The 23753-nt window shown below is 40.9% G+C and overlaps 1 protein-coding gene across 2 annotated transcripts; it reads left to right on the top strand.

Annotated features, from left to right (window-relative positions):
• The first annotated feature begins 3968 nt into the window (after positions 1-3968).
• Positions 3969-22605, top strand: LOC311110881 (phosphatidylinositol 3,4,5-trisphosphate 3-phosphatase and dual-specificity protein phosphatase PTEN-like). Of its 2 annotated transcripts, XM_084153495.1 has the most exons (10): positions 4195-4960; positions 14557-14641; positions 14837-14881; positions 14980-15023; positions 15121-15359; positions 16287-16428; positions 20672-20740; positions 21282-21448; positions 21824-22105; positions 22322-22605. In XM_084153495.1, the coding sequence occupies exons 1-10, from the start codon at positions 4882-4884 to the stop codon at positions 22505-22507; spliced, it is 1338 nt and encodes a 445-aa protein (XP_084009621.1). In that variant the 5' UTR covers positions 4195-4881; the 3' UTR covers positions 22508-22605. The 2 variants fall into 2 exon arrangements, with proteins under 2 accessions (XP_084009622.1, XP_084009621.1); XM_084153496.1 differs by lacking the exon at positions 20672-20740 and having other exon boundaries at positions 3969-4960.
• Positions 22606-23753: the final 1148 nt, after the last annotated feature.

Below are 23753 nucleotides of genomic sequence, written 5' to 3'. Positions count from 1 at the left end.
ATATTAAAAGACCAAACTATAAATATCATATTAATAAAGTATACTAAATGTACAAAACATCAGATGAGGCCAGAATATGAACGCAAACACGTTTAACAACACGTTAAGTGTTTTCCTCCCATAGAAAACCATTATAAGAAAAGGCTTAACATGTCTTATGTAGGCTACTATGTATTCTGGGCTCATCTGATGTTTTGTACATAGTATGCTTTATTAATATGATATTTGCAGAGTTTGGTCTTATAATATTACTGTCTTAGTATATTAAGCATTAAGCAACGTTAAGCGTTTTTCACGTTAAGCGTTTTAGAATTCAGTTTCAGAGTTGCTGGTGTGCTGCCTCATTGAGGTCGTTTATGTAATTTTGGTTAATCACAACTAAGCTGAACTGTCGCTGAAGACAAAATATCACAATTAAACAATGAATGCACCCCCTTTCACAACTCGGATGTAGTTGGTGCATCCCTAAACCCATCCAAGTACAACAGGAAACATAGTAAGACGTATACATTGTAAAGAGGAAAATGATAACACAGTCACAGTAGATCCACCATTAGCCTTCCCTTTTCATATCATGCCCAAACAGCAGACAGCGCATGGACAGAGTGCTACCGTAGTCTACAGTAGGTCTGTGAGGCAGCGCACCACTGGGATATATACAGTATATAATAAAATAATAACGATTATAGTAGTAATGTTCAGAGATGCAATAGATTATTATAGTGCAGTTCTTAACTAATGGGAATATTGTTTAGCTTATTTTTGGTTTAATTTGGTTTACTTTAGTTATTTAATTTATTCAATTATTTTGTTTTTCTATACTTTTCATGCCAACTTGCCATGGCCCCCCTAGAACCCCCTCGCGGCACCCAAGGGTCCCCGTCCCCACTTTGAAAACCACTGCTATAAAGCATATGACTTCAGTTTCTTGATGGAAAGGGCTTTCTTATGAATTTTGAAGCAGTGAAAATATTTTTAATATTGCATACACTGACACTGAAATGTATTATCGTAAACCGTAGTGTACAATAGGCAATGAATATTAACACAACAACATTGATATGAGTAAAGAGTAGTTTCAAATACAACATGTGTGGCTGTAAAGGATTTTCTGACATCTGTTTCATATTCTTCTCTGTTACAGGTATGAAGAATACCAGATGAACAAAATCATCGTAGATGAACCACAACAGCCTTCAATCTCACAATTCCTTTACACTCGTGTAGGGCGTTACAGCCTGACCCACCCACAGCAGAAGGCCATCTCCAATGCGATACTGTCTGACTTGATTATTGATTGCAATTTCCCTCTGTCTATTGTGGAAAATAAGAGCTTTCGTCACTTTCTGGCTGTGCTGGACAGCAAGTATACCCCAGTATGTCGCCGAACGCTGACCACAAAAACAGAGAGCCTTGCTGAGGAGAGACGGTCAAAGTTAAAAACTCAATTGAGCAACACTGACCATGTTTCAGTCACTGTGGACATTTGGTCTGATCGAAAGATGAGGGGATTCCTTGGTGTCACTGTGCACTGGATGGAGCGAGATGCAGAGAGGGTACAGCTAAAGACTAATCTCTTGGCCTGCAACCGCTTCAAAGGCTCTCACACAGCAGAGCGAATCTGTGACCAATTTGAGGCAATATGTGATGAATACAACATCAAAGCTAAATTGGACTATATAATTAGTGACAATGCTGCTAACATGCGCAAGGCATTTACAGTCTGCTTCCCCAGCGAACAGGAGGAAGATGAAGATGCTGGAGATAATCTTGATGATCCTGAGCTATGGCATGACTTAACCCAAGAAGACCAGCAAACCGTCGATGCTGCTATGGCAAAGAAACAGCGCCTGCAGTGTTTTGCACACACATTGCAGCTGGTTGTGGGAGACGGTTTGAAAGAAACAAAAGCGGCATGTCCTTCTCTCTCCAAGTTATCAAAACTTAGCTCCCTGCTCCACACAAGCACAACGTTTAAAGACATCTTCGATGGTGAATTTGGGGAGCACAGAGGCATCCCTGCTGCAGTGAGCACGAGGTGGAATTCCACACTGCGGCAGGTAAAAGCAGTCCTTCATTGTGATCAGCAAAAGCTCTGCGCAGTTCTTGAGAAGGCCGGGCATAAAGAACTGTCATTCACACCACGAGAGTGGAATCTGCTGAAGGAGTTGGTGGACATCTTAAAACCGTTCGGAGAAGCAACTGATTTGACACAGGGGGAGAAAGTCATTACAATCAGTGCAGTTGTTCCATCCATCTTGTCCCTCAATCACCATCTTGAGAAGCTGAAGCCTCAAGTTCGTTTCCTGAGTGGCCTGGTCAGAGGTCTGCAGGCATCCCTGAAAAAAAGATTTCTTGGGATCTTCATTAATGTAAAAATGGCCCAGTCTCAAGAAGGGATCACTGCCCCCTTTTCAGACACAGTCTACCTGAAAGCAGCTGCCTTGGATCCAGCCTTTTGTCTGCTGTGGATTGAGCCCCATGTGCTGGTCAACCGTGACATCAAGGCAGAGGTGGCACAACGAGTTAAAGGTAAATATTATTGACTTGCAATGCAACTTAAATGCAACGTACAATAATTTGATCTTAATCTGATATAGGATCTAATGTGATATTAATCTGACTTTAACAATAATAAAAAATTTCAGTCTTGAACAGTATCATCAACATCAGAAATAAGGGCTCTTTTGTTTCTGCTGTTGTGACACGTTTTTATTTTTATTTTTAGAATTGATCCTGCAAGATGCTGCAGAGACAGAGCAGCCTGTGCCGGTGCCTGCTGAAGAAGAACTAGAGGACATGGAAGGAGAAGGGCTGTTTGCTGCATACCATAAGAGGCAGAAAAGGGATGTTGGGACCCCACCAGCAGTACAGCTAAGTCACTACATTGACATGGCAGAAGGACAGAATGCCCTTTTGTTCTGGGCACTGAACAGTAAGACTCTTCCTTCACTCTTTCAAGTAGCCATCCGAGTCTTGGCAGTGCCTGCTTCTAGTGCTCCAGTGGAGCGAGTTTTCAGCCATGGTGGCATCATTCTGCGTCCCCATCGTGCACAAATGACTGACAGACTTTTGGCCAATTTGATCTTTTGCAAATGCAATGCAGTATAGGGGCCTCCCTCCACCTGTCCACAGCACGCATGCGCGCACACACACTCACTCTCTGCTCATCACCTGTCCACACAGCTCTCTCTCTCCTGTGGTAGGAGTTTCACATGGAGTAAGATCTGTTCATTTGCAGTGCAGGTTCCCACACTGTTTTTACTTCCAGAGCTTTGGTGTTTGTCCTTCCCCGTAAACCATTTTCTCTCTCTCTCTCTCTCTCTCTCTCTCTCTCTCTCTCTCTCTCTCTCTCTCTCTCTCTGCATTGTTCTAGTGCAATATGCTGTTCAAATACAAGCATTTTTTTTGTGAAAATTAAATGTTATGTTTTTTGCTGTATTTGATTAATGTTATTGTATAAAAAGGTTTAAATAAATACAAATCTTACAGACATACATGATTTGTATACATTTTATTTCTGTGGTAAGAGGACTTGAAATGACTCGAAACTAAAATGGTAGGACTTTGGACTCGACTTGAGACTTGATGGCTTTGACTTTTGACTCAACTTGGGACTTGCCTCATCTTTGACTCGACTTGACTCGGGACTCGAGGGCAAAGACTTGAGACTTACTTGTGACTTGCATAACAATGACTTTGTCCCACCTCTGGTAATTGGCCTCCATGGATAAATTCAATAAGGTAAACTAGAAGGACATTAGAAATAGTATACTAAAATGATGGTGTATCCGACTTCTCTCAATTGTTTTATATGACATGAACAGATATGCTTGTCAGTCAAACTGAAATAGCATAACCTAATTTAAACCGAGAAAAGTGACATTACGTTGGAAACTTCCCTAATTACAAAGACACGTGATCACATTGACAGAGAATTGTATGCGCTCTGATTGTGTCCTTCCGCTGCCAACAAAAGAACTAGCCGACTACAAAAAACGTAAATTGCCAATACACTGACTACGACATAAAACTTTTGCAAATAAATAGCTATTCTGAGAATCAACAATGATTTATTTGATAGGAAGAAACTGTTTTTGATTTCGCTCTAGAACTATATATTTGCGGCGGTAGGATATTTCTTTTAAAAACCTAGCCTGCTCTACATATTTTCCTCGGTTGGAAGCCATGATGGGAGCTTGAGAATTCAGCTGGAGAGAAACGCGAAAAGAAGATGAACCCCGGGACATAGCAATCTGTCAAACGAATCTGTGCATATATTTGATTCCTGTATAGCCAATATAAATGCACGGTGGAGCCTGTCACTTTTTCGGGTGTATTTTGGCTAACAATCGACGACAATGTTGATTCGCTAGGAGGTTTTGGGATAATAAAAAAAAAGGGGGGTAACGTTAGCTAGCTAGTTACAGTAGCTTGCTAGCTACGAGTGGATACTGTTGCTGTGCTTTCCCAGGGTAACGTTAGTCTTCAAATTCGAGCGTCGGAGAGTTTTCTCTCCTCGCTGTCCGGTCAATCACGGCGGCTACGGTAGATAAAGAGGTTCGGACCGTCTCTTATACCATATGGTTAGGCGGGAGGAGAATTGTATGTCTTTTTCAGGGAGGATTTGCAAACAAATTCCAGGATTGGGAAAGTTGGGCCTGCGCGGAGGAGCAGAGCAAGGCCCGTCTTTATGATCCAGAGAAGAAGACATTCTATCTAGCTAGTTAATCCTACTCACAACGACTACCACTGCTAGCTTGTCATTGCGAGACAGGAGCTGCAAAATCAAAAGCGCAAAGGGCGATTGAGAGGCAAAGCAACGATACTTTTTCGTAATTTTACAACCATAAAGAGACTCCTGTCACTAAGTTAGCTACAATGGCTGCGAAGATAAAAGAAATGGTCAGCCGGAACAAAAGGAGATACCAGGAGGATGGGTTCGACTTGGACTTAACGTGTATCCTTTTCTTAAATAACTAACGTTAGTTTATCATACAGTAAACTAGTCACGTGAGTATGCATATTGTATCAATTCAATAGCAATGATTGCTAGCTAACTAATGTTTTTGATAAGACGGGAAAGCATGTTTTGAAATATGGTGGATCTGTCAAATGAGCACGTATAAGTCTCTGAAGCTAGTATGACATCCAGTAACTAGCGAACGTTAGCTAGTTACTCAAACTCGTTATTTACATTTTAGTCATTTAGCAGACGCTCTTATCCGTCTAGTTAGCCCCACTTGCTAGCTAGTTAACAGCTAGCTACCAAGTTGTCATTATCAGGTACAGTGCCTTCAGAAATTATTCACACCCCTTGACTTCTTCCACATTTTGTTATTACAGCCTGAATAAAAAACATTTATTACATTGAGATTGTCACTGGCCTACACACAATACCCCATAATGTCAAAGTGGAATTATGTTTTTAGAAATGTTTACAAATTTAATAAAAAATGAAAAGCTGAAATGTCTTGAGTCAATAAGTATTCAACCCATTGTAATGGCAAGCCTAAATAGTTTCAGGAGTATACATTTTCATAACAAGTCACGTAAGTTGCAAGGACTCCCTCTATGTGCACTAATAGTGTTTTTTTAATGACTACCTCATCTCTGTACCCCACACATACAATTATCTGTAAGGTCACTCAGTCGAGCAGTACATTTCAAACACAGATTCCACCACAAAGACCAGGGATGTTTTCCAATGCCTTGCAAAGAAGGACATCTATTGGTAGATGGGTACACATAAAAAAGCAGACATTGAATATCCATCCCTTTTGAGCATGGTGAAGTAATTACACTTTGGATGGTGTATCAATACACCCAGTCACCACAAAGATACAGGTGTCCTTCCTAACCCGGTTGCCCAAAAGGAAGGAAACCGCTCAGGGATTTCACCATAAGGCCAATGTTTAATGGCTGTGATAGGAGAAAGCGGAGGATGGTTCAACAACGTAGTTATTCCACAATACCAACTGAAATGACAGGGTGGTAAGAAGGAAAGCCTGTACAGAATATACATATTCCAAAACATATGCATCCTGTTTGCAATAAGGCACTAAAGTAAAATGGCAAAAAATGTGGCAAAGAAATGAAATCTGTCCTGAATACAAAGCGTTACGTTTGGGGCAAATCCAACACAACGCATTAGTGGTACTCAGTGATATTTCCAAGCATGGTGGTGGCTGCATCATGTTATGGGTATGCTTGTCATCGGCAAGGAGTTTTTTTTGTTGTTGATAAAAATAAAAGGAATAGAGCTAAGCACAGGCAAAATCCTAGAGGAAAACCTGGTTGTCTGCTTCCCAACAGACACTGGGAGACAAATTCACCTTTCAGCCGAACAATAACCTATAACACAATGCCAAATATACATTGGAGTTGCTTACCAAGACAACATTGAATGTTCCTGAGTGGCCTAGTTACAGTTTTGATGTAAGTCGGCTTGAAAATCTTTGGAAAGACTTGGAAGTGGCTGTCTAGCAATGATCAACAACCAACTTGACAGAGCTTGAAGAATTTAAAAAATAATAATGTGCAAATATTGTACAATCCAGGTTTGCAAAGCTCTTGGAAAGTACCTAGAAAGACTAAACTGTAATTGCTGGCAAAAGTAATTCTAACATGTATTGACTCATGGGTGTGAATACTTATGTAAATTAGATTTCTGTATTTCATTTTTTCAATACATTTGCAAAAATGTCTAAAAACATGTTTTCACTTTGGCATTATGGGGTATTGCGTGAAAGAAATATATACATTTTATCAATTTTGAATTCTGTCTGTAACACAACAAAATGTGGAATAAGTTAAGGAGTATAAATACTTTCTGAAGTCACTAAGTTGTGTTAGAAGTAACATTAGCCAACACATTATTTGACCAATTTAGCTTGCTAGCTAGTTTCAGGTTAGCAGCCAGTCAATATTACACTAAACGTTGTTGGCTACAATATGTTCATGTAGACATGACTACTTCTTTGCCATTAGATAGCTAATGTTAGCCAACCTTCTGTAATCTAAACTAACATTTGGTTTGCTTGCTACAGTAAAACTTGACTTATTTGACAGTGCATGGAAGCTGGTTTGCTGCTGTATCAGTGTTTTCTTATCTTAGATGACATGAGGCATAATTCTAGCTACCTAGCAAACTATCTAACCCAGGTTCCCTTAGGGTATAGGTAACATATCTGGCAACCTTGGTTAAAAACCATTTGAAGAAAACTAGCTAATGCCAAAAGAGCCTAAATTCAGTTCATGTTATCTTTATGCAAATTATTAATTCAATATGCCAATTTTCGATGTCTAACTTTCCAATGAATCACTATATACTTTTTACAAATAACATTCACACTGATGCAGCACTGCCTGAAAATTCTTAAATTGAGAAGATCTAATGCAAATAAAGTCAAAATGGAATCTGCATGATTGGATATTGTTAATTTATTGAGGTTAACTTCAGAACATGCTCATGTATTCTGTCAAGTGATGTTTGTGATCTAGGCCTATATCGATTTTGTTAACCCATAGTATGCTGGTGATGAGATTGGTAGTCCCTTGCAGCACATCTCAGACCTGGCTAACCTGGCTCTGATATTGAAGACAAGTTTATGGGAGTGCACCATACGGGTGTGTTCTTGGAATAGGTTCGGGACTGTAAAATGCTGTAGCAGAGTAACGACTGGTGAAGCCTGGCTTACAAGCCAACATCAGAAGTCAAGTTATCGTCTGCTACCTGGTTGTGTTTTTTTAATGGATGTATTTTAAGGTGTTTTGACACTATTGAAACAGGCAAATGGGGGAGAGATGGTGGGAAGGGTGGACACGGATTGTGTTAATTCTATAGTTTTCTCTGACATGAGTAATGTGCACAATGTTTATTTGTAGCAGTTTTCTGTGCACTTTGCCATAAATCTAGGGACTGTAATGGCCTGTACACTCCTTTTTATCTATGGTGTGGTAGGAAGGTGTTCACCCTAATGGCAATACCTGTGACGGTTTAGTGAGGCATTTGTTCAGTTACTTGTGTGCCTGAGCAAATCAAAACAACTTGTCTCACAGTCTGTTTGAAACCACTGGTTGTGGTAGGCTATGCAGTATTATAATGTAGAGACCATATTGATGTACAGTACCATTCAAAAGTTTGCACAGCTACTCATTCAAGGGTTTTTCTTTATTTGTACTATTTTCTACATTGTAGAATAAGAGTGAAGACATCAAAACAATGAAATAACACATATGGAATCATGTAGTAACCAAAAAAGTGTTAAACAAATCAAAATATATTTTAGATTCTTCAAAGTAGCCACCCTTTGCCTTGATGACAGCTTTGCACACTCTTGGCATTCTCTCGACCAGCTTGATGAGGAATGCTTTTCCAACTGTCTTGAAGGAGTTCCCACATATGCTGAGCACTTTTTGGTTGCTTTTCCTTCACTCTGCGGTCCAACTCATCCCAAACCATCTCAATTGGGTTGAGGTCGGGTGATTGTGGAGGCCAGGTCATCTGATGCAGCACTCCATCACTCTCCTTGGTCAAATAGCCCTTAAAACAGCCTGGATGTGTGTTTTGGGTCATTGTCCTGTTGAAAAACAAATGATAGTCTCACTAAGCGCAAACCAGATGGGATGGTGTATCGCTGCAGAATGCTGTGGTAGCCATGCTAGTTAAGTTTGCCTTGAATTCTATATGAATCACAGACAGTGTCACCAGCAAAGCACCATCACACCTCCTCCTCCATGCTTCACGGTTGGAACCATACATGCGGAGATCATCCGTTCACCTACTCTGTGTCACACAAAGACACGGCGGTTGGAACCAAAAATCTCAAATTTGTACTCATCAGACCAAAGGACAGATTTCCACCGGTCTAATGTCCATTGCTCGTGTTTCTTGGCCCAAGCAAGTCTCTTCTTCATATTGGTGTCCTTTAGTAGTGGTTTCTTTGCAGCAATTCGACCATGAAGGCCTGATTCACGCAGTCTCCTCTGAACAGTTGATGTTGAGATGTGTCTGTTACTTGAACTCTGTGAAGAATGTATTTGGGCTGCAATTTCTGAGGCTGGTAACTCTAATGAACTTATCCTCTGCAGCAGAGGTAACTCTGGGTCTTCCTTTCCTGTGGCGGTCCTCATAAGAGCCAGTTTCATCATAGTGCTTGATGGTTCTTGCTTTACTTTTCTATCTTGTTTTAAAATTGATACATGTGACCAATTACTAATATGAAAACTGGTCACTGTCTGAGCATTAAGCTTACCCCACATTGAAAGTGTCAAATGCCACTATTCTGTTTTGAATGGACACAACTCACTGGAGAAAGGCATTTATGTAAATAAAACTCAGTTTGTCATTATTCCCTGCCCCCTTTTCAGTTGTTGAAACCACTGATTAATGGATAACAGGCTAATCGTGTAAAGATGGTGTTATTGAGATATTGATATCAGATTTGTCAGCTTCTGCAGGATTTTCTGCTTGTGAGATGGACGCGAGAGGAGTGTGTCATTCAACCTCAGTGATTCCTCTCTGTTGATGATGAGCAGCAGCCAATCAGCGTGAGTCCCCTCTCTGCTTATCTAAATTCAGGCTCTTTAACTTATTTTTTATCGAATTTGGCATGGTGTCTTAAAACAATATGGGCTCTTTGCAGTTATGTAATGCAGTAGGGATGCACATTTCGGTTAACCAGTCAATAAACAAACAAAAAACAATTGAAACAGGAAAATGACGTGACCAACAGAAAATACTATGCGTGCATATAAGGAACTGACATATTTCATTACGAGCTTAATGAAAATAGGCAACAATAGCAAGCCCTTCGTCTTACAGTCTAAAGGCTATAGGCTATTATTGAACATTCAACAGCTGTAGTGAAGCATTTAATACAACTTTATTTTCAAACATTTGCCAAAATGCAATTCGCGGGAACACCGTTCTATACAGCGCACCTAATGCGAGAGGTTCCATATGTGACGGAGATGAACATCTCCATTAGAAACTTAAAAAGAGGGGGAATCTAATAGCAACAACTAGGATGGGTTGCTAATATGATTATGATTGTGCCTTTGGCTTCTGGACAAAGAAAGAAAGTTATGAAAAACAATAGAACAGGAGAGAAATGCTGGTTAATGGCATGAGGAAGTCTTAATAAATAATTGCCTCCATGTTTCTATGGTTGGATTTTGGCTAGGCTAATTTGAAGCAAGGTAAGACATTCCTCATTATTTGAAGTAAAGTAAAATTTTCAGGTTTCAAACAATTATACTGCCTTAAGCTCACATTGCAAAGCGGTGGGTGACAAGCTGATAGGCTGCCTACCGTTGACTATAGCCTATGCACGCAAATGGGAGGCGCACTGAGATTGAGAAATAAAAATAGTGCCTCTTTTTAATTGTGGCCATCAAAACAGTTTTTTAAACACGCGATTGCATTTAGAATAATTTGTTGCATAATGACTGTGCTTATAAAAGCATGTTTAATTCCAGTACCAGCTTTTTTTAAGGGTCTGCTCTCGCATTGTCTGACAGGTGATAGGCCATTCCGCTCCTCAAACTAGGCTCTGTATGCTGTGCATGTGTGATAAGATACATGACGACTAACGAAAATACACACACCAATTGAATTCCACAAAATTATTCAAATGAACATATAGACCGATAAGCATGACCGTTCAAATGTATTTTCGGCAGCTAACCGATTAATGGTTAATGGTTAACCGTTAACCATTAACATCCCTATAATGCAGTATCGGAGTTCTGGGAATAATCCTTAGAATAGAGCACCAGTGATCTTGTATCAGAAATGCTGCCTGAGTCCCCATCTCTAACCCACCACCTTTCCATAGCACTCTTTCTTTCCTGCTCTCTTCCCCACATTCTCTCCTCTACTCTTACCCACCCTTCCCATATCATTCGCTCTCTCTTGCCTACTCCTCTCATTTTCTCTTTTCAACTCTCTCCCCCTCTACTCTCTCTTTTTTTCTGGTGCCCAGCCGTGGAGTTAGCTAGAGCACAGAGCTGAGGCAGGACAGCTGAAAAGACCAGAGAGAAAAGGTGTGCCTGAAATGTCCGGCTTTTAGAGGACCTTCCATCGGGGGTCCTGCATGTGCGTTTCCTCCCAGCTGCAGAATGCCGAGCCCGCTGTGCCCTGGGTTGTAGCTCCCCTGGGAGCTCTGGAACTTTTTAAAAACACTTAAAATAGTCTGAGTGGAATGATTTTGCCAGTAGGACCAAAGGCAGAGGCGGAGGTTGTAACCCATTATGTGGTATAGAACGGCCTGCATTTGGTTCCTAATTAGGTCTTTGAGGCATTAATGGAAATTATTATGTTCCTGTACGTAATAGACAGGCTCATATGCTGAAGGCCACAGGGAAGTAGCTTGGCATTATGCAAATACTTTAATAAAATCGCTGCTGTGTTTTATTGAATTAATGCAATGTATTGTGTTCCTCTTGAATTTTAATGGCATACCTGGAATTTGGTAGGAACTGCACCTATCTGACATAAGTACTCTCTTTTTAAGGGCATCATATTCTTGCTAGTTTCGTTCGAATTTTGGTCAAGTTACATTGGATCTTGGCAAATGTGTTCATCACATCTACAGATACTGCCATAGTACTGTGTGTTTGTGTGCATGCATTATGCAGAAATTAGATGCAGTTAGAGGGAGTCAAGTCTTCACCTTTCTCACCAGAGTCGTCAGTGGCGTGTCAAATCTTGGACACCAGTTTTACAATTATTTGCTCCAAAAATGATTTGCTCCAAAATAACTTATTCTAGAAGAAAACAGGCGTATTCCATTACAGCTGTTCAACCTTTCTATTTCTGACACTGTGACACAGGAACTGTACAAAAGGGTGCCCTTTCGTCAGTGGTTAAAGTGCAAAATCCCACAGCTTATGTAGGCAGACAGGCTTCAGAATGGCAGTTACAGGTAGGAGTTGAGAAGATGTGCAAGTCAATTCAATAATGTTTTGAGAGATATGACATTGAAGTTGATATGGACATGATCACACATAATATGGTTGACATTTGTCCTCCAGACAGAAATTAGTAGAGTAGTTTAACGTACACTACCTGTCAAATGTTTTGACCGGTAGTGTACACCTACTCATTCAAGGGTTTTTCTTTATTTGTACTATTTTCTACATTGTAGAATAATAGTGAATACATCAAAACTATGAAATAACACATGGAATAATGTAGTAACCAAAAAAGTGTTAAACAAATCAAAATATATTTTATATTTGAGATTCTTCAAATAGCCACCCTTTGCATTGATGACAGCTTTGCACACTTTTGGCATGAGGAATGAATTTCCAACAGTCTTGAAAGAGTTTCCACATATGCTGAGCACTTGTTGGCTGCTTTTCCTTCACTCTGCGGTCCGACTCATCCCAAACCATCATCATTTGGTTGAGGTTGGGGGATTGTGGAGGCCAGGTCATCTGATGCAGCACTCCATCACTCTCCTTCTTGGTAAAATAGCCCTTACACAGCCTGGAGGTGTGTTGGGTCATTGTCCTGTTGAAAAACAAATGATAGTCCCACTAAGCCCAAACCAGATGGGATGGCGTGTCGCTGCAGAATGTTGTGGTAGCCATGCTGGTTAAGTGTGCCTTGAATTCTAAATACATCACTGACAGTGTCACCAGCAAAGCACCCCCACACCATAACACCTCCTCCTCCATGCTTTACAGTGGGAAATACACATTCAGAGATCATCCATTCATCCACACCGTGTCTTTTGGTTGGAACCAAATATCTCACATATGGACTCCAGACCAAAGGGCAAATTTCCACTAGTCTAATGTCCATTGCTCGTGTTTCTTGGCCCAAGCAAGTCTCTTCTCCTTATTGGTGTCCTTCAGTAGTGGTTTCTTTGCAGCAATTCAACCATGAAGGCCTGATTCACACAGTCTCCTCTGAACAGTTGATGTTGAGATGTGTCTGTTACTTGAACTCTGTGAAGCATTTATTTGGGCTGCAATTTCTGAGGCTGGTAACTTTAATGAACTTATCCTCTGCAGCAGAGGTAACTGGGTCTTCCATTCCTGTGGCGGTCCTCATGAGAGCCAGTTTCATCATAGCGCTTGATGGTTTTTGCGACTGCACTTCAAGAAACTTTCAAAGTTTTTGAATTGTTCCGTATTGACTGACTTTCATGTCTTAAAGTAATGACGGACTGTCGTTTCTCTCTGCTTATTTGAGCTGTTCTTGCCATAATATGGACTTGGTCTTTTACCAAATAGGGCTATCTTCTAAAATGCATTACCTAGGTTGAGGAATATAATATGCCGCTAGTAAGCCATGTAATTGGTTAATCTAACAGCTAATAACTTCGTAGTATACCCAATTATGTCTAGGCCTATGCAATCATTGCAGATGCGACTTTGGGAAACCCTGCTTTAGGCTACTGTTTGACCAAGTTGTGCTTTTAGCCACCCCAAAATAGAATGTTTTGAGTGAAGTAACCAGATAGAATTTGCGGCTCGCGCCGATGTGACCAAATAAAAATTTAACTTGACAATTCAAGTCAAAGGATGGCAAAATGTGACCACCCTGGAGCCCTGTTCGTCGCTGAAGTCACCTCATCAGTGTGTTTCACTGTTCTTCCCCATGAACCCCATAACCAATTCTCATTTATCCCAACAAAATACTTTTCTTGTCCGTCAAGCATGGTCCTCATTACCCTTACATTTGATCTGTTAAATATTCCATGTGATTCGGCTGGGGCTGCAGGAGAGTTAAGCCCAACATCTGCGACGATCTCAATATAACTAGGGCTCTATAAATACATGCAGGTCAAGCTGTGTAAATTCTCCTAGTGTACCCACATGTGGGCCCCGCTTGATTAGGAGTGCTCCGGTCCTCTCGGCCTCTCTCTCGCCCTCACACAGCCAACGCCATCTGTTATACTAGTGATCACAACCCTTCTGCCCTGCACTGTACTTTCCCTTTCTGTACATTACTGCACAATGACACCCACATGGTGATACAAACGTCATGATGATCTTCCTCAGACATTTTATTGTGATAGGATTGCCTCGTAAGCTTGAGATTTTGGTATTGTATGAGTTATACTGTGCATTCGGAAAGTATTCAGACCCCTTGACTTTATCCACATTTTGTTACGTTTCAGCCTTATTCTCAAATGGATTAAATTGTGTTTTTCTTCTCCTCATCAATCTACACACAATACCCCATAATGACAAAGCAAAAACAGGTTTTTATACATTTTTGCAAATGTATTAAAAATAAGAAACGGAAATATTACATTTACATAAGTATTCAGACCCTTTACTCAGTACTTTGTTGAAGCAGGTTTGGCAGCGATTACAGCCTCGAGTCTTGGGTATGACGCTACAAGCTTGGCACACCTGTATTTGGGGAGTTTCTCCCAATCTTCTCTGCAGATTTTTAATTTATTTAATCCATTTTAGAATAAGGCTGTAACGTAACAAAATGTTGAAAAAGGGAAGCTGTCTGAATACTTTCCGATTGGACTGTATATAGGATTTTCTTCTATGTATGTGTCCTTGACCCAATGGTGACCACAGATATCTATCCAAACATCATTGCTATGGGCTTTCCTGCAGAGCGACTCGAAGGAGTGTACAGAAACAATATAGACGAGGTTGTACGGTGAGTAACAGCCACTCATGACCTAAACTGGTGAGGACTGTGTAATGAATGCGTGTGGAATGTGGTTTGTGACCAACATTAGACAAAACAATCCAAGTATCCTGAGGTGTTTTGCATTCTCATTAGATGCATTATGTTGTCAATTTCTGTAGTTACGGAATGTTTTGAATGTAACTTTACCTTTTACCTCAACAGGTTTCTTGACTCTAAACATAAAAACCATTATAAGATTTACAATCTGTAAGTATACCGCAAAACGCTTACACGCTAATATCAATGTTTGTTTACAAATGAATTGCTCCTTCATGACCGCTGACTGAATATCCTTCCTATTTTAGTTGTGCAGAACGACACTACGATGCTGCCAAATTTAACTGCAGAGGTACGCCATCACAAACAAAATGTTTTTAGAGCCAGGTTGCTGAAAGGAAACGTACTCTTTATATTTCTCTCTCTCTCGATCTCTCTCCACCCTCCAGTTGCACAATACCCCTTTGAAGACCACAACCCACCTCAGCTAGAGCTCATCAAGCCGTTCTGTGAAGACCTTGACCAGTGGCTGAGCGAGGATGACAATCATGTGGCAGCCATCCACTGCAAGGCAGGGAAAGGCCGCACCGGGGTGATGATCTGCGCCTACCTCCTGCATCGTGGCAAGTTCCAGGACGCCCAGGAGGCACTTGACTTCTACGGGGAAGTGCGGACAAGGGACAAGAAGGTCAGTGACAGTGACTTGCCATGGGTGGAGACTAGGCATTTAACATTATTTCACTATTCAAATAATATCATTACATTTTTTCGGATATCCGGATAGTGACCTATCAGAATGACGCAAATGCACATGGCAGAGAACAGTGGACAGGCTGCTTTTTTCTCAGCAAATTTTTTACTAAAAGCAACAGTGAAAGAGAAGTCAGACTTTCGGCCATGATAGAACTGATTCTGTTACAAAAATGTTTTCTGGTGAATGTTTTGCATTGGTCTGTGCCAGGTATTGTGGAAACTCTGTTAGGTGTGCGCCTGTAATTGCTATTTGAAGTGGGGAAAATAGCACACCAATGTCAATGCACAGCAGAAACTACATTCAAAAGTTTGTTTTTATAAAATTTGGTATTTAAAATGTCATGGTGATATCCGTAAAGGTAATAATGTCACAATGATAATTTGAAGTTATAATAAAGCTTTTTTTATTGTCCCCAAAAAAAATTCTCAAAAAATGAACACAAGTAATCGAATACTAACGTCCGTTCGGATATTTGATTAACCGTGCCCATCCCTAGTGGAGACTAGATGCTAGTACTCGGTGTGAGAATTTTTATAAATGCAGACTAGGCCTAGATCTTCGGGGTTTTGTCATAGACCTGCCGTGATCTAATTTTTACATTTACATTTGAGTCATTTAGCAGACACCCTTATCCAGAGCGATTTACAGTAGTGAGTGCATACATTTTCATAATTTTTTGTACTAGTCCCCCGTAATAATCGAACCCACAACCCTGGCATTGCAAGCGCCATGCTCTACCAACTGAGCTACACAGGATTTCCAATACGTATTTTCACAATCTGTATATCCTGTTCTTTGTGGTAATTATTAAATTGAGTTAATTTTCTAGCATTGACTGTTTTTGTTGTCTTTCCTTTTCAGGGAGTGACGATCCCAAGCCAACGGCGCTATGTGTACTACTATAGCCACCTGCTGAAGAATAAGCTGGACTACAAGCCTGTGGCTCTCCTCTTCCACAAAATGGTGTTTGAGACGCTACCAATGTTCAGCGGAGGCACCTGCAGTGAGTCGCTCATGTTTAACTTGACCTCCGACTCAGGGCGTAGGCATGTAGCTCTTTAAACGGATTGGCAGGCACTGAGTGTGCATACGGCCACCCACGGTAGTAGAGAATGGTGAGAGCATGGAGTCATATTATGTACTTTACAATGAAGCCAACCAAGCTCTTGACCAGTTGCTTGTACTCTTTAAGAAAGATGGCTAGATATTGATGAGAAAGAGAACATGGATGACACTACTCTCAGCTGCATTCAGCAAGTTTGGCTTCTACCTGCTTTATCCAAATTGTGACATGTGTTTTGCTCTGCAGTTCAGAGGATGAATTCAGTACGTCTAAATAACAAGTCACCAAGGACCTCTTACAGATATTATATTTTATACGTTTTTTTCTTAATACTTGCTCTTGAAAAATAACTGCAATTATTTGTTCAGGGATTTTCAGAAAGACATGAAAAAATGAAAGTCTGCACAATGTTTGTTCCTTCAACTCCTAGCTCATGTAGACATTTTCACCACTGATATTTATTCAATTGAATCTAATGATCTAGCCTATGTCTTTCATCTAATGGAATGTGAATGACTACGCATGTACATCTACTGCATGTAATTTGCTTGGCTGAAACAATGATTTGAATATCTTTGATCATATTATGAAAACCAGCTAGTAATGTGGTTTTCTGGTTTAATGTGCCCGAGTCACAGATCATCTTTCTTCTTGGTGTTTTCTCAATATGTCACTGTTGCACAAAATGTACCTTTTTCCTCCTTGAATTCTCTGTGATGCTCTAACCTAACATCTGAATGTGTTCAACTGCTCTGCACTCACCCTTCTCTTTCCCTTTTAACACTCCCTAGAGAGGGCCCTATTCTGAGTTTGACGTTCTCTTTTTACGAAGATAGAAAACATCAGGTTCGCACTCAATCTAAAGTCTTGGCTAAATGCTGAGGTGGATTGTAGTGATGCGCAGGTCAGCTGTTTGTCCCCCTCCACCCCCGCAATTGCTAATAAACCCATCCACAACCGCTCAACTATATGTGATAAAGGTCAAATCTGAGGCCTGCACCCAAATATAGAAAATGCGCTGTACCGTCAGATGGCGAAACAATGTTTTGACAGGTCTTTTTAGATAGGCCCATGTTTCTGCTTATTTCTCATTTGCTATTTGTTAGTCAACTTGTCTATAAATAGATACATGCAGCTTCTCTTCTGTCATTACTTGTTTCCCTAAGACTAAATAAACCCTTCTCACCAGAATGTCATAAATCGATAGAATGAATGATTCAATCTAGTTGGCATCGGTAAAGTTTGTTTTCTCTTTCATTTCTGCTTCTCTCAGGCTGTAAATATGTTTAGGGACCGGGGAGAAAATGCAATAACTCAACAACAAAACAAAAGAAAACCAAAAGATTTTCAGTACAACATTTACTAATGACATCCGTTTGACTGGTTTTAAGGACATTTAAAGCTGTTAAAATTACTAAACACATTTCTTTTGGGCGGCGGCTTGGATGCATATTTTGTGGTTGAAATACTATCAGCTTTTATGATGCTGATAAAGACAGCACATTTACATCCATTCTCTAAAGATGCTAAAATAAATACAGTGAGGGAAAAAAGTATTTGATCCCCTGCTGATTTTGTACATTTGCCCACTGACAAAGAAACGATCAGTCTATCATTTTAATGGTAGGTTTATTTGAACAGTGAGAGACAGAATAACTACAAAAAAATCCAGAAAAACGCATGTCAAAAATGTTATAAATTGATTTGCATTTTAATGAGGGAAATAAGTATTTGACCCCTCTGCAATCACAGAGGTCAGACGTTTCTTGTAGTTGACCACCAGGTTTGCACACATCTCAGGAGGGATTTTGTCCCACTCCTCTTTGCAGATCTTCTCCAAGTCATTAAAGTTTCGAGGCTGACGTTTGGCAACTCAAACCTTCAGCTCCCTCCACAGATTTTCTATGGGATTAAGGTCTGGAGACTGGCTAGGCCACTCCAGGACCTTAATGTGCTTCTTCTTGAGCCACTCCTTTGTTGCCTTGGCTGTGTGTTTTGGGTCATTGTCATGCTGGAATACCCATCCACGACCCATTTTCAATGCCCTGGCTGAGGGAAGGAGGTTCTCACCCAAGATTTGACGGTACATGGCCCCGTCCATCGTCCCTTTGATGCTGTGAAATTGTCCTGTTCCCTTAGCAGAAAAACACCCCCAAAGCATAATGTTTCCACCTCCATGTTTGACGGTGGGGGTGGTGTTCTTGGGGTCATAGGCAGCATTCCTCCTCCTCCAAACACGGCGAGTTGAGTTGATGCCAAACAGCTCCATTTTGGTCTCATCTGACCACAACACTTTCACCCAGTTTTCCTCTCAATCATTCAGATGTTCATTGGAAAACTTCAGACGGGCATGTATATGTGCTTTCTTGAGCAGGGGGACCTTGCGGGTGCTGCATGATTTCAGTCCTTCACGGCGTAGTGTGTTACCAATTGTTTTCTTGGTGACTATGGTCCCAGCTGCCTTGAGATAATTGATAAGATCCTCCCGTGTAGTTCTGGGCTGATTCCTCACCGTTCTCATGATCATTGCAACTCCACGAGGTGAGATCTTGCATGGAGCCCCAGGCCGAGGGAGATTGACAGTTATTTTGTGTTTCTTCCATTTGCGAATAATCGCACCAACTGTTGTCACCTTCTCACCAAGCTGCTTGGCGATGGTCTTGTAGCCCATTCCAGCCTTGTGTAGGTCTACAATCTTGTCCCTGACATCCTTGGAGAGCTCTTTGGTCTTGGCCATGGTGGAGAGTTTGGAATCTGATTGATTGATTGCTTCTGTGGACAGGTGTCTTTTATACAGGTAACAAACTGAGATTAGGAGCACTCTCTTTAAGAGTGTACTCCTAATCTCAGCTCGTTACCTGTATAAAAGACACCTGGGAGCCAGAAATCTTTCTGATTGAGAGGGGGTCAAATACTTATTTCCCTCATTAAAATGCAAATCAATTTATAACAGTTTTGACATGCGTTTTTCTTGATTTTGTTGTTGTTATTCTGTCTCTCACTGTTCAAATAAACCTACCATTAAAATTATAGACTGATCATTTCTTTGTCAGTGGGCAAACGTACAAAATCAGCAGGGGATCAAATACTTTTTTCCCTCACTGTACATCCTATTTTTCTACTAATATTATATTAGGCTATGTGCGAGGTTATAGACCTACAGTCAGTGTCCAGATTTCAATTAGGCTACTATTCCATTTAACCAATATGAACAGTACAGTTCCCTTGACGTGCCATTTTGAAGTCCCTCTTCTGACTGTCAATTTTGTATAGCGGCTCACAATCATCACACACAACATAGCCGGCCGGCACTGCTATCATCCTCTCCTACCACTTCACCAAATCTTTCCCAAACATTAGATTATTGTTCTGGTCCTCCGTTCTATTTATTTTTCAACTCTCCATTTCACAGCTTTTCTCTTATTGAATTAAACTCCCCCCAAAAAGTTTTGCCTCAGTCGATCAACATGAACTTTTTCTACCCAAGTTCCCAAAAGCATTTGGCAATTGCCGTGTATTTTGGCACGCTACAGTGTTGGGCCCTAAAGCTTTAGACTATGCACTAATGCCAGATAAAAATAATGAAAGAAAACCTCAATGTAGGCTATAGATATGAATTGCACAGGAATTCTGGATTTTTTATGCATTTTCCCTTTATTCAACCCGCTCGCCACCCACCTGCCCTTCATCGACACAATATTTCATGACCCTAAACCCGCCCGCGGATATAACTGCGGGTACTGCGGGTTATGAGTCAACCCGCACATCACTAGTGTATTGGGTGAGAAACTCATTTCAATGGACTAGCATATAAGACGGTTCCTCATTGGTGAATACATTCATCGCACATTGTTAAGAATTAAATAAGCTAAATGCAGCTTTCTGGCATTGGGATTTTTAATGGTCAATTGAGATGCTCTTGGAATATCTACAGTTTGAAGTTCCCACATGTTTTTTTTCCTGTGAATTATTAATGTATTGCACCATATATCCCAAGTCTTGTTGACTAGATTTAAGTTGATATCTCCATTTGAAAGCATTGTTTTTAGATGTGTGGCTGTGTATATACATAATTGATATCCTAGCATATATCTGTACCGTTAGAAGTGTTCCTACTGTGTTCTGAAGGCCCAGCCTGCCAGCCCTGCCAGGCTGTGTGTTAATCTCCTTCTCTCTCTCTAAGGGGACAGTACCGTTAAAAACAGGAGCGAGCCGATCCCTCAGGGCTTCAAGAAAGGGAATTGGCATTGGGGTAAATGAGCCTTTCATCCGTTTTGATGTACTTTCCTCATATACTGTTCATTTGGCCCCAATTCCAACAAGAACTAGAAAGGTAGAACTTATTCTAGTCAAGGCTAGAAGGAGTTGTAGTGTTAAGACATCATTGCAATGTGGAGGCAGACAAAGACCAACCAACCACCCCCTTATGAGAAGTTTCAAACTCTCACAAATGTAATGCTATTGTTATTGACGGAAGCGCGACAGTCATCAGAATGGGGTCCCATGTCTTTGGTTCTGGTTCTTTTTGGGTGCTATTTGTGGTCTGGTTATTTCCCTCTCTCCTCCTTTGTGGTCTGGTTCTTTCCTTCTCTCCTATATTGGAAAACACGGTTTTAGAGAACTCACAACTAGGGGTTGCTTTTGTAACTGTCCTTCAAGGAGGACATGGCAGCAACTCCAAGACTACTAAGACTTGTATCCTGTCTTGTCTGGTTCTCTCTACCTCCATTACCCTTCGTTGCCACCTCTCTCCCTATCTCTGCCCCCTGTCTCTGAAACACTCACCCCTTTAGATCCTCAGTTTGTGGTGTATCAACTTAAAGTCAAGATCCACACGTCCAACCCGGCTCACACGCGGAGGGAAGAAAAGCACATGCTATTTGAGTTTCCCCAGCCGCTGCCCGTCTGTGGAGATGTCAAAGTGGAGTTCTTTCACAAGCAAAACAAAATGATGAAGAAGGTTGGTTAGTTCCGCCCGTCACGAGTGTCTCTAGTTTCCCACTGGATTTCCTTGGCTTCAGCTGTTATGGAGTTTTCAATTGCTGACCCATTATAGTTAATGCCTGGTATTTTATCATAAAGGGTGTTTAATGGTGCGTCTCCTATAGTATTATACATGATAGTCCTAATGAACAATGGTTATAAACGTCATTCTGAAGTTAAAATTGGCTAGCTTACCTGGAAATGTATTGTAGCATGTTACTATAAATAACTGTAAGGATTTTCACACTTATGTACTCTAAATGTTTAGCTTTTCTAAGCCTGCATTAACTTCAATGATTGTCAGACAGACTCCATTACAGTTAGTCAGTACCTCTCCCTCTCCACTATCCAGGATAAGATGTTCCACTTCTGGGTTAACACCTTCTTCATCCCCGGGCCACTGGAGGAGAGCATGGAGAAGGTGGAGAATGGGTCGGTGGTGGTTGTGAACGATGTGGACGGGGTCCAGAACCAGCCCACGATTGGCACCCCTCCCCAGGCACCACAGAGCGCCGAACGCAGGGACAGCGGCAGGGACAGCGATAGGGACTACCTCATCCTCGCGCTCACCAAGAATGACCTGGACAAGGCCAACAAAGACAAAGCTAACCGCTACTTCTCACCTAATTTCAAGGTGAGCCATTTAAACATGGTTGTAATGGTTAACAATATGAGGAAGGTACTACAAATCTGTTGTGTAAATCTATCAATTGGTCTTTGCCCTATTAGAATCCTGATGAAATTGAAACATTGGTTTTCAATGACGGCAGTTTAATGCTGAATTCTATTGTTTGACAAGGTTCCCTGTTCTGATATTGTGGCTTTCTCTCTCTCTCTCTCGCTCCTTTAGGTGAAGTTGTATTTCACGAAAACCGTGGAAGATTCTTCGAATTCCGAGGCGAGCACTTCGACATCCGTCACTCCGGACGTTAGCGACAACGAGCCTGACCATTATCGATATTCCGACACCACTGACTCTGATCCGGAAAACGAACCTTTTGATGAGGAGCAGCACACGCAGATCACAAAAGTGTGAACAAAAAAAAAAAACAGGAACACAAAGAAAAAAAGATGTACACCAGAGAAAAAAAGGAGCAAACTTGAATATGAACTCAAAAGAAGAACCTTTGTTCCCATGCCTCCCCCAAAACAGCAGCAGAGCATCATGTAAAATGCCAATTTTAGAAAAAATAATATTCTGACCAATATATTGTTTTTAGGATTATTTTCTTTGGCACGGCCGTGTACCATGCGCGAGGTATTGATGTTGTTGGGGGAAGGTGCTGTAGCTGTAATGTTATATATATATATATATATATATATATATATATATATATATATATATATATATATATATACATACATACATATGTAAACAAACTTTTTTGTGTCATAGACAATGGAAAGAGTAACAATCAGGAGGACTATGCTGCTCCTTCTCCTGTCGAAACCAAGGCCAGTGCTGCAGTCACTTTGTTTATCTTCCTGTCTTCTCTCTCTCCTTCCTTCTCTTCTTCTCTACCCCCTCCACCACACCTCTTCCCTCATCCTCCTTTACTGTGAATGCTTCTCGTGCTCTTTGCAAGCTGTCTCACACGACGATGACTTTTGGCCTTTGTGCAGTGGAAGCTGCATGCAGGCAGTGGGTTGGGGGAGGGGCTGGGTTATGAGTCTGTGATGTCTAAAGCATTGCCATTCCTTTCCGTACTGTTTAAATTATGCAGAACAAGGCATCCCATGTAATTGTCCGTTTTTTATCCTAAAATAATAAAAATATAATACACAAAACAGCAGGGAGACAAGTGTTTGCAATGTCAACACTTTATATACATTTAAAGGACTGTCACGGTGTGCATGTATTGGAAGTTAGCGCCCATCCCTAATAAATGTATGCAATTTCATGTTTTCTTAGACACAAGCTTTGCAATGTCTTTTAAGCTCTCAGGGTTACCCTGTGGATCATTTGTCATAAAGGACTTCCTGGTGTCTTTGGAGTGAATTGCATCATGGAAGTTCATGATGTTTTATGATTTAGGTGATTTCTCCCCATCTGCAGTGGGGGGGGGGGGGGGGGGGGGGGGGTTATATAAACTCAACATGCAACAATTTCTAAGTTACAGTTACAGTTCATATAAGGAAATCAGTCCATTTAAATAAATTCATTAGGCCCTAATCTGTGGATTTCACATGACTGGGAATATAGATACTGAATGCATCTGTTGGTCACAGATACATTAAATAAAAAAGGTAGTGGCGTGGATCAGAAAACCAGTCAGTATCTG

The sequence above is a fragment of the Coregonus lavaretus genome, assembly GCF_964263955.1.
Source record: "Coregonus lavaretus genome assembly, chromosome: 36".
In the NCBI taxonomy this organism is placed as follows: Eukaryota; Metazoa; Chordata; class Actinopteri; order Salmoniformes; family Salmonidae; genus Coregonus; species Coregonus lavaretus.
This window is presented reverse-complemented; position numbering and strand designations above follow the sequence as displayed.

What these genes read in the sequence shown, in the direction of transcription:
- LOC311110881 (XM_084153495.1), top strand. Translation starts at nt 4,882, where the DNA reads ATGGCTGCGAAGATAAAAGAAATGGTCAGCCGGAACAAAAGGAGATAC. An exon ending in CATTATAAGATTTACAATCT is followed by an intron (nt 14,882 to 14,979) that starts GTAAGTATACCG and finishes TTCCTATTTTAG; the next exon opens with TTGTGCAGAACGACACTACG. An exon ending in TGCCAAATTTAACTGCAGAG is followed by an intron (nt 15,024 to 15,120) that starts GTACGCCATCAC and finishes TCCACCCTCCAG; the next exon opens with TTGCACAATACCCCTTTGAA.